The sequence below is a fragment of the Drosophila ananassae genome, chromosome 3R (genome assembly GCF_017639315.1).
Source record: "Drosophila ananassae strain 14024-0371.13 chromosome 3R, ASM1763931v2, whole genome shotgun sequence".
Taxonomy (NCBI): domain Eukaryota; kingdom Metazoa; phylum Arthropoda; class Insecta; order Diptera; family Drosophilidae; genus Drosophila; species Drosophila ananassae.
Window position 1 is genome coordinate 12,621,274 of NC_057930.1, and position 12,044 is coordinate 12,633,317.

The 12,044-nt window shown below is 39.9% G+C and overlaps 1 protein-coding gene across 1 annotated transcript in view; it reads left to right on the plus strand.

Annotated features, from left to right (window-relative positions):
- LOC6496830 (fibronectin type-III domain-containing protein 3A) overlaps nt 1-12,044 on the plus strand; it is a 109,852-nt gene that overhangs the window by 6,087 nt on the left and 91,721 nt on the right. Inside the window, exon 2 of the mRNA XM_032455198.2 lies at nt 1,096-3,238. Coding sequence (XP_032311089.1) covers nt 1,387-3,238 — 1,852 coding nt within the window. The 5' untranslated portion in view covers nt 1,096-1,386. The remainder of the gene's footprint in view (nt 1-1,095; nt 3,239-12,044) is intronic.

The window sequence follows — 12,044 nt, forward strand, 5'->3', positions numbered from 1 at the left end:
ATTAAGTTGATCCATAAAATGAATGTTTTTTTTGAAAATATTCCTAGCTTTGAAATCGTTCTGGTTGTGGTATTATAGGGAATAGAATTTCAGAGATTCAACCACATTTTTCCCCATCAATGGAATCGAAAATCAACCTAAAATGTTCGGCAATCATTATTTTCACATTTGAGCCCCTTTTGATACTCCAGCTTAGTTCCTTGAATATGAAACCGAACTCCAAACATATTTAAGTTGTGTAAATTGAATAGAAAATAACTTCCGGTATATTTTAATATATTATTTAGTTTGTCAGCTGCAAGGACTTGAACAACATTTGTTGGTTATTTGGTTGGTGGCCTGTCGACCTCATACCTTTGTGTACATTGCTCATACGCCAGGTTGGTCGCATAAAATATTGAAATTTTTGACCAAAAACGCAATTTACGGATATTTGAGAGTTGTGTGGGTGTTGGCATGTGGCCTATACTACAATAATTGTTGAATAGATTTTTGCATTTGCATTTCAACATTATTTTTCCCACATCTGTATATGTATATTTTCTGGAGCTTTGATTTTATTTGATTTGTGTGTTGCATATAAATTAAGAGCTTAAATTTCCAGCAATTGTTGGTTAGAAACTAAATTTATTTACCGAAATAAAATATTTATTAACTGGCTTACATATTACTGATTGCCTTTGCGATAAATGTTTTTTTAATTGGGTCAAGCCGGTGTTTAAATCGGTTAAGATAAAACAGTTTTTGGTAAACACTTTTGACCATTTATTGGCCAACATTAAAGGGCTTAAAGGGTCGTAGAACAAAAGTCCAAGAGATGTGCACTTTTGGAAAAGTCAAACAATTCCCAGCCACTGCCCACTCCCCCTTTTCTACTTGCATTTATGATTTGCTTTTAATTAAAATAAATATTTTATGGCTTTCGATAAACAATCTTTCTCCAAAAAAGGGGGCACAGGCAAAAAAAAAAATAAATCAAGACTTACACAACACAGAGGGTAAACTTTTGACTCGAAGTTGTGAGGGCAAAGTTGATAGAAAGTGAAAAACTCCTTGAGTTAAACAATTTTCTTTCTGTTTTCCGTTTCGTTGCAGGCATTCCCAATCCCGGATCCGAAAGGTGTAAATAATTGAGGGGAAAAAACTTGGCCCTTATGACTTTCCGACTACCAACCTAAAGTCTCGTCTCTGATCCAGGCAACATGACACTGCTGCCGGTGGCTATGTGCAGTGGCAGCCGCAACAACTGGAAACTGTTGTCACAACAGAGTCTCTATTTTCAATCTATGAATAACTTAAAGCCAGCCAGTATTTATTGAATTACCAACTCAGTTGCCCAGCAAGCCAGTAATTCGAGGCACTCGAAACAAAAAAGTACGAAACAAAATGGCAGCTGCTGTCCTGGAGGCCAATGAGAGCAAGTTGGATCTGGTGTGCGATGAGTGCGATTATTTCGGTTCGACGGCTACGATTTTTATCGATAACAGCACTCAGACCGATGACGATGGCGAGGATGATGACGAATCGGAATCAAGACCGCTTAAGACCAAATTAAGTCAGATCCTTGAAGAAGATTCGGAAGAGGAACTTGAAATGGCAACTGAAACAGAACCGGAACCGGAAGCGAATGGCCAACAAAACGATAACAATATCGATGGTGATGGGCAGTTGGAAAATAAAGTGCAATCGAATGCCGATGATGAAGTGGATGCCATCGAGGAAACAGAGCAATCTGAGATCCAAGAGTTAGGACCTTCTGAAGAGGAAGTGGATGATGTGGCTCGACTGACGAGCTTGGCCTTCGGAATGGGCTATGCTCGCATTATCGACTACGATAACTTGCGGATTATCGAACAAGTTATCGAAAGCGACGACGACAACGACAACGACAACGACGATGAGGAAAATAGCGAAAGTGTGGCAGCTGCAGGTGCTGCTGAGGCAACACCCTCCGATTTGGTGACTTTTATCGGTGAAAGCTATCAGGTAATCGAAAGGTCGAGTTGCAACAACCGGATCGAGCCTCAAGTCGTCGATAACAACAACAATAATCGCAGTAGCGATGGTGGGCGGGCCAGCACTAACAGGAAATTGCAAAATGGTTCAGTTTCCAATAAGATCCAAGAGCAGGATAATCAAAAGGCATCAACAAGCAAGCCGGCAGCATCAGCAGCAGCAGGAACTTCTAGTGCTTTGATCAAAGCGTATAAATCGAACTTGACGCCACTGGCTCCGGTTTTCCAGCCGGCCGCCCTGAAGGCCAAGCAATTGCAACAAGCAACATCGGTGGCCAGCGGCAACTTGTCCTCCGTGACGACGACAACAACCACTGCTCTGGGCTATGCCGCCTACGAACAGACCACGGTGTACTATCAGCAGCAGATACAGCAGGCCACACAGTCACAGCAGCAGCAGCAGCAGCAGCAACAGCAGCAACAACAGTTGCAACAGCAACACCCACTTCAACAGCAGCAACAGTTGTCGCCGAAGCATCAGCATCAGCAACAGCAACAGCAACACTGTGCTCAACATGGTGGCATGCCTCATATTCATGGCGCCCAACTGCTGCCCGTGCAATTGATTACCTTGACGCCGACCGGAGCAACTGCAGCAGCAGCAGCAGCAACAGCACCCACTGTCGCAACAGCCGCAGTAGGAGCAGCAGGAACTCCTGGAGCAGCAGCAGCCACTGGCGCCGCTTGGCCACTTGTGGAGGCGCCAATTTACATCGACATCAATGGAGAATATCGTAGCTATTGCCCGGCACATGGACCGCCAGCAGTGACAGGACCTCCAAATGGCGCCATCGTGGCACATCCCCATCCCCATTCCCATTCCCATCCTCATGTCCACGCACATCCTCATCCCCATACAATTTCCCATGCCTTGACTTTGCCTCTTACCCAGCAACAGCAGCAACATCAGCAGCTTCATCATCACCATCAGCAACAGCAGCAACAACAGCAGCAACAGCAACAGCAACAGCAGCAACATTTGACGCCGGCGGCTGTGACAAATGTTAATGGAAATATTGCCCAGGCAGCAGTAGCAGCGGCCGCAGCAGCAGCAGCATCAGCAGCCGCTGCATCAGCTCCTCGTTTGCTATTGCAACTGGACGCTGCGGCTGTCCAGCAGCAGCAACAGCAACAACAGCAGCAGCAACAACAGCAGCAGCAACAACAGCAGCAGCAACAGCAACAAATCGTTGCCGCTGGCAAGCGTAGCAAAGTTTATCGAGGTGAGTGGCCGTTTTATGACATTTGTTGTACAGTTTTTCTTCCTGCCCATGATGCCGGGAGCTATTTGGGACCCATATAGTTTGCCCAAAGAATGACCCAAACACTGAAAAAAAATATATCAACTCTACAGGACTTTATTGCAACTACCCTTCCTGAAGAAACTCTTCTAAAAATGTTTTTAAATCTAAAATAAATAAAATTTCTATAATCTTTAAATAAATTCTTTAGTAATTTCTCTCACTGCACTGACCAGATAGACTCCCTACGATCCAAAGTGTCTTTCTCGGCAACTTTGGCCATTACTTTGTGCTTTGATTCATGACGAGTGTAGGAATGGTAGGGGAAACACCCGGGAAACCGAGTAACCAAGGGACTTAATCAGTTAAGCAAAGCCAACTGAACTGGGCAGTAACACAGGATGATGTCCTGGGCCAGGGCAGAGTTAAAACTAATTTCGAAGCTCGTTGGGTCGTTGGGTGCTCCCTTTTGAACAACGGACACGACTGTTTGCTTTTTGTGGCGACCAGCCTAGGTAGCAAAGAGGCTGGGTTCTTGGGCTTTTGTTTGTTTGGTTTATTTACCAAATAATCTGCTTGTTTGGCTATGCAATAAGTAGTTCTGGCCACGGCAATGTCAGTTGACATAGGCAGGTCTCAGACAACAGATGGGCCAAAAGGTAAATGCAAATTGAGAGGTAATTGTTTTTGCAGGAAAGATAAAGGTGGTTTTTACTCTAAATAAGAAAAAAAAGAAGGGGAAGCTTAGTTTATTATTTATTAATTAAAGGAAAAAGTTAAGCATCTAACCTACCTTGCATCCTTCCATTTAAAATCTTCGTTCTTTTCCCCTCTAAACCTCTTAACAGCTCACTGGTCTCATATCCAATCCTGATTTGGTCCTTTTCTATCCTGTATTGCCGACTATCGATGACATCCTTTCGAGTCAACACCTGGCAATTGCCTTCCAGGTCTTCTGTTGACTTTTATCCGGAAACATCTAATCCGATTCATTTTTTGTGTTGTTCCTGGCACAGATACGCGGGGCGAGAGTTTCAATTTGCATTTGCGGACATCTAGAATTCAGGCATACCATGGGATCAGGACACGGGGCAAGGACTGTGGGGTGTTTCGTGGGGCAGTTGCATATTGAAGTCATCACAGTTGGCGACACTCCCAGGCAATTTTGTGCGCCAACTTGACCATATCCAGCTGTGAGTATGCAGAGGACTCTGTGACACCCAGCTTCGCTTTAGGAATTTTTGGTCAGAGAGATTTAAACCCTGTAGGTGTTTAAAATATTTTTATATTAATTTTTCTTTTAAAGGGTGGTATTTTGTAGAGGATTAAGCCTACAAACCATGAGATATATATTTAAGTATAATAATATCCTAAAATCCTGAGGTATCTGATAGTCTATTCCCTTATTTCAATCATAAAGCCACACGCTGTGGTCTTATGTACTCTCCTGATTTTTCGTTTTATTGCCTTTTTTAGTCTTTCATCTGCATATATCCTCGTCCTTTCTCTACATTTTCTCTTTCCCGCACTCTAGCACATATTTTCCCAGAGACAATAGTGTCCATTTCCCTTTGTTGTGCCGCTTTTTCGCAAATTTTCACTTACACATACGAATTTTTCAGTTTTTAACAATTTTTTTTTTCGTAGTTCCTTCAAGCCCGGCTTTTTGCCAAAAAATATTTTTTTTATCTCAGTTCATCTATCTCACTCTGACTGCTATGCATGTCTCGTTTACTCAATTTTTTTCTTTTTCGCTGCTGGGTTTCGGTTGCCATTTTTCATTTTCAGCGCATTGTCGCCATTTTAGGTAATTTCTTTCCAAGAATGTTCTAGAAAGTGGCGGAATATTATATATTTTTTTATATTATATATACAAATAAATATTTAAACTAATAACAGTGTTGGGAAATGATTAATAATGCTTTGAAATTAAATAAAAGTGTTGCAAAAGGATTAATAAAGCATTAAAATTAAAAAAAGTGTTGGGAAATGATTAATAAAGCATAAAAATTTTATTACTGCATAGAATTAATGAATTTTTCTTTTTAATTTATTAAAAACGTAAAGTGATTCTGTTTTTTGGAATGAAAAATATATTTTTTGGCTGGTTAGCTCTGTCTGTGCAAAGTGCGTAGCATGTGGCATGCATCATTCGACGTTTTTCTCAGTCAGTCGACTGCCGCCAATGCCATCGTGTGTCCACGTGTCCATGTCCATTTCCATGTTCACTTCCCCCACCTCCTCGGGCAAGTCCCCATGACACCCATCTACGTTCATGTCCACTTCGATGTCCGCATGTCCAGTGTCAATTTTTACCAACGCCATTGGCTTTTGGCTGCCAGTTGAACGGATTTCTCCTCCTTTTTTTCCCATTTTTGGCGGACCTTTTCCTGTCTTTATTTTTCATTTTTTTTTTTTTTTTGGGTTGAAGCCAGTGCAGGATCAGCCGCCTGTTGTCATAATTTTAGCACTCACTGTGTGATTTTTTTTCAGAATATTTTTTTTTTTTATGTAGCTGACTGCAAATGCGTTTGCCAGCCCCTGTCGCCCTCTTTTAATGTAATTCTTTTTTTTTTGTTTATTTTTCATGGTGTAATTTATTTGAGACTCGTTGGTAGTTGGAAGTCGGCATCCCATTGGTTTATGGCTTGTAAGTTGTTTATTATTAATGCTTGGCTTATGCCGGCAGTTGGCTGGGTTGGGCCCTGGATTTGTTTCGGTTTTCGCTGGGCTTTTCGCACTGCACTTTACAGGCATGTGCTCATAATGAAGTCATATCATAGTTATCTGTCCCCCCCAAACGTTTCTACCATATTTGTTGGCCATAAAATATACGCGTATGCGTCACATTGCGACAATGCTGTATCGGAAACTCCTCCCATGATCCAAGCCCCCATGCTCCAAGCTCCCATGCTCCAAGCCCACATACCATTCCATGCCATTCCAGTTTCTCCTAAAAAGTTCCGCTCCCATTTTCAAGCCGAAGTGCATTAGTATTTTTCATGTATAATTGCATTGTAAGGCATTACTCATTCATATTTTGTATGAATGTCTATAGTTTTTGGTTTTTAAGTGTATATGTAGATAGTTAAAAATTATTAAAAAAAAAGTTTTAAATTTACTATCTTTTATTTAACTTTAATTTTAAGCTTCAAATATAAGGAAAGTCCCAATTCACCTAGCTTCTTCTTATAAAGGCTATTTTAAATTTTATTAACCTTTCAAAAAATGGATATTAAAATCTTGTTGCATACTTTTGAGTGCTTAAGAACAAGCCACTAAAAAAACAACAGTTGGAGACCAGAATAAAGAGTCTATAACTCTATTACATGGCTTCTTAAAGGGCTTACTTGACTTACTCGACAAAATAGTTATAGATGGGAAATTACATGTACTGCTAAGTACAAGTATAGGACTTCCCAAGAAAGGATACTTTATCCTTTAAGAAACTAAAAAAGAAAAAAAACTTCAAAACTTCGTATGACAAGTGTTGAATTAGAACAAATCAAAGTCAGCTCAATTTATCCCAACTCATGGAGCATTTCAAATTGCAATTAGCCGCAACGATCCAAAGCGATTAAGCCATGATTTTGATGGCCAAGACAGAGACAGACAGTCAGAGAGAGAAAGGAGACAAAATGGGAAGGAAAATGGGGGAAAATGGAGGTAATAAACGTGCGATTACTTAACTCCGGCGTCGAGAAATTGTCGCATTGACAAACACGCACAACCCCGAAAGAGCTGGCCCGAGATGGGTGACAGTGGCAGAGTCAGACACAAATAGAGATAGAGAGAGAGGGATAGAGAGATGGGACATTAAACAATTTGTTTCACATTTGTGGAACCTTTTCCTTCTCATTTTCCCCATTTTTCCCCATTTTCTGCCCCTCCACCTCTCTGGATGAAAACTTTTGCCGGGCAACGTAACGTCTGCGACTTCATCTTTTCTGCTTATATTTTTCCATTTTGTACTTGTATGAGTGTATCTATGTGAGGAGCATTTCCGAGTGTGTGTTATGGTGTGTGTGTGTGTGAGTGTGTGTTGCATGTATAACATTACAAAACAGTACACATGTGCAATCTGTCTACGGTTAAATTTGTTACGTTGCACGCCATACGAACATAAAAAGTGCATTTCCAACTTGGCACCATTCGACACTAAAGATTGCTCAGGGAAAATCGTGTCTCCCAGTTTTCCTAGTCCCCCTTCCACTCCAGTTTTCCTGCCCTTTCAACCCTTGCCCATCTCCACCCCCCTCAACACACAATTGTTTCATATGCAAATTGTCGTTTAAGCTAAAACACGTGACCCCTTGTACGAGAATTGCTTCATGGAATATTTAAGAACATGTATTTACATCTTCAAATTCACTTGCAATATTTTTTATGTGTGTGGCTTAAAGCTAAAAACACATTCAATAATTTTGCACTTCTTCCAAGTTACTTTTCATCTGGATAATAAACTTTTTTAAGAGAATTACTAAACAATTCACTTTGTTGAAGTTTAAACACAAATGCTGTACAGTTTTTGGTAAAGTATTTTTTTTAGATAAATATATAAGGAGAATAAACAATGTAGAAGGACTTGATGTAGATTCTAACTAAAAATCGTTTAAGGTATTCCGCTCAAGAATCGGGTGGAAATTGGCCAAGATATAGACATCGTTGTGGGCCAAATTGTCCTTCCGTGTATTTTTCACAATCTTTGAAGGGGATTCCCCAGAAATCTCACAAAAAATCTACAAAATATTTTGTTTTGAGATTTTGATGCAGAATGATGGAGAATTTATCCAATAAATTGGCCAAGATATTGACATGGCAGTGGGCTATAATTTCTTTTTATGCATTTTTTTCAAATATTTTAATGAATAATAACTAATGTTAAAATATTTTTCAAATTAATGCCTATTTTCAATGAAAGCTACAAACTATTTAAAACTCATTAACGCAGAGCCTGTTTAATTGTTAATCATTATTTATTCGTACTTGATTTCCCTCTTTCAACAAGATTATCAAAACCATTATTGAATTAGTAATTCATGGCCATTGATTAAATAATATATTCTGTCACTGAAATAAGTGACTTTGTGTTCCGTAATGACAAAAAACGGCAGTACTTTAATGAATGATTAACAAATCAAAGCCCAGTTACTCGTAATGGTTTTTTTTTGTTTACTAATTTACAGAGAGAGACTTTATTATTCAACACGAAATGCTTTTGTTTATATACTTTTTAATATCCGTGCATGTGGGCACTTTGTTTTACTTTCTGGCACTAAAAGTCAAACAAATTAAATCAATTCCCCATCACGCATACGCCGTGTATCCCACTAGATCCCTTGGGTAAAAGTTTTAAATATGAATATATATTCTATGGACATGTGTTCAACTTCAAGCTGAACAACACACCGTGGACAAAGTGAAGCATAGTTAGTAGTCTTATCTTTTTTTTTTTGAAAAAGGATGGTTTTATTTTTGGGGTGTTAAGCACACACGGTTGCGGCGTTTAACAAAGTTGAAGGCAACCGCAGGTTTTCCAACATATGTGTGGCGCAAAATGGAGGGCAACTGCTGCCGGGATGCTGAGCCGGGGTGGATTGAACTACAAACTGCACTTTTCCTTTGGCAGCTTCAAAAACTTTTTGCCCATGACTAAGAAACTTTTCGGAAGCCCCCGAAAATCCCACCAGCCACCCGGGGAAACATTTTCAATTGTTGCACTTCGGGTTGCTGGAAATCTTTTCTCTGGATTCTTCCCCTCCATCAGGGTTAGCAATTAAATTCATGACTGCAATCTGTGCCGGCACACTGTGCGGCAATTATAAATGCCACATAATTTTGTGGCCTATGCGTTTTTTTAATCCATTCTTTTTTGTTGGCCTTCTTATTATCCACAAATGCTTTTAAAGGGTAAGATAAATTTCACGCCTAGTGACTGTAGATGTCCTTTGAGCCACATCCTTTTGCCTCACACACACAGAAACAAAGCCCCAATTTTTGTTGTTTGTCATGTTTTGCGTTTTGGTCTTCAACTGGCCAATTTGTGAAATAATCCAACCATGAATCTCTGGCCTCTCCTAAGGCCACTGCCAAAGGGTGCTTAAAACACTTTAATTAAGTTCATACCGAGTGCCGTTTCGTTTCGTTTCGTCCGATCCTTGTTCGAAAAAGCTGATTGAAAGTTGCAAAAATTGGTGTCAACACATTGCCAGAGAACTTGGTGTATGTGTCGTTGTCCTTCCGTTTGTCCGAGTCGATTTTCTGATTTCAGTTGAAAGTTTTTAGCATTTCATGAAAAACTTTATCCACACTTTGTCATGCAGCTCGTCGAGTTGCACATCCAACGAGCACATTTAAAGGTGTGGAAGATAAATGTTGCATCGAGCTTGAAACTTATGTCCAAATCAGATTGAAAGGGAGTTAAGTGAGATACTAGTGGCAATTGATTTTGGGCGAAGAATAAAATCTTTTGAAAGGAATTTAAAGGAGGCTTTAAGATGAGTTTGATACTCCCAAGGGGTATAAAATCTCTCCTTTGTCTTAAAAGTAATTAATTCCTGGTAAAATTTTAATATTTTTCCAGAAATTCTAGGCCAATTTGCGATGGCCCGCTGTCTAGATTTTCTCATCAATCAATTTGCAATGTTAATCCAGCTTGTTGCCATGACAAATGATATTCGTGGCCTGACTTTGAAAATCTCTTACATAATGCATAAATCAGGGCTATACACAAAAGACAGGTAAACAAAAGCCACCGACAAATAAATAAATACAAGAGAAGGAAAAACATTTTGTACAAATGCATAATGACAAATAATTTGAGTCGAAAACTCATCTCGCACCTTTCACCGCTCAAAAACCGAAAAAAAAAACAAAAATAAATACAAAAAAAAAATATAAAACAAAATTGTTGGGGGCGAGGTGAGAGCTGAAACTTTTGTGCCAAGTAATTCTCATGATTTCAACTTTGAACCAAGTCGCTGTCACTTGTTCAAGTCGCGTCTTTCTCCAGTCGCTTGCTAATTTTTCGTGCCCACCTTCTTCCTCCTAAAAAAAGCGAAAAAAAGAAAAACTTCAAACTTGTTAGATAGGAAAATTTTGAGACCGGGTCTTTGCCATTTTCCATTTCCCTACCGGTAGGGACCACCCCCACTTTTGACAGCCTTCAAGCTGAATTCGTCCCGCTTCTTCGCTGGGGGACGACACTCACCCACACAGACCAAAAATTTATGCAAATATGTTACAGTTACAGGGCGCATCCCTTGGCTCGTTCCTTGGCCCGTCTTGGCCAAAAACTTTTGGCCTAAAATGTCGTCTTGGCGCCAAAGTTTTTTCTTACCACCACCACTCTCCCTCTCTCTAGCTCTTTGTCTTTTGCAATTATTCCTTAGAGTTTTGGGTTCCTTTTTTTTTTTTTGCCCTGCAATGATTACAAGGCAACTCGAAAGTTGCAAATTAAAGACAGCAGCAAGTTACTGACCACTTTCAGTGGGTCTTCGATTAAGTTGATCCTTTAACTCGACAGGATGTCTTTTATTTGGGAGCGTATGTTTAACCAAATTCAATTACCTCGTTTCATCGTACAAAAGGGCTCGTCAAACAGACCCAAACAAAGGGCCCTCAATTACAATTGCGATTCCCAGGCGAGTGTTTAACCACAAACACGACACCTGTCCACAAATAAATTGTGTGGGCCGAAAGCGCTGATTTTGGCCTGGCTTTCTTGCCTGTGGCGGCTAAGTAGAACATCAAATATTCAAAAGGTAACTTCCGGTATACGGGGGAAGTGAACATGGCAGTGTTAACAGGAGGCTTTCTTTCCTGGAACAATAATACTTTGAAATATATACCCTTTTTTTTATTCTCTCAGCAGTTTAAAGATTTATGCAATTAAGATTGCCCTTAATAGACCTTTCAATTTCTTAGTTCTACAACATACCAAGACTAATTATTATTTCCATACTTGATAGACATTTAATGGAATGAACAATTAACAAAACCAAGAGGAGAAAATTAGTAAAACATATGAGTAGCATCAGTAACATTAGTTGGTATACAATAATCTGGTATAAACAAGCCAAAAGCAACCAACATGAGACCAACAAACGCCCCAAAAGCAACAACAATTGAAATTGTTGCGAAAACAAACCCAATTACCGCAAAATAATAGAACGGCTTGTAGTATATTTGATCCGTAACCACCCACTTTGCAGGCCAGTACTAACCCCCCAGTACTAACCATAAAACTCCATCGAACAATGCCAAAATTTGCCAGCTATTATGTCGAAATTAAAGCTCATTCTCTGACATTTTGCGGAGAAGTGTGTGCGGGTTAGAGTGTGTGTTTGAATTTGTTATTTTAATCATAGCCAACAATGGCAGTAGACCAGAAGTGGGCGTGTCTATGGCAATAAACTGTCAATTTTCAATTATGTCCTTGACGTGTGGTAGCCACCTTAACGCCAGTCCTTTAGTCCATTTTGTTTTCTGTGACATGTCGAACATTTTGTGGACATATTGTCCTATATAGAGTATATATATATAACCTTCCCATTCAATGCCCCATTGGCTTAGTCCTGTCCGTTTTCAATTGTCCATTGAGTGCATCGGCCAACTGCAAATCCCTGAATCTTTCACCAAAACCCTCGTTTATAGCCGCTTCTTGAGGCTGTGACAGGCGGGGGCCTCTTGGACATCCAGGGCCCATAAATGCGACTGTCATGATTATCGTATAATGATTTTTCTCAAAATAATGGTCAGCCCTCTGGGGCCACAACGAGGTGGGTAA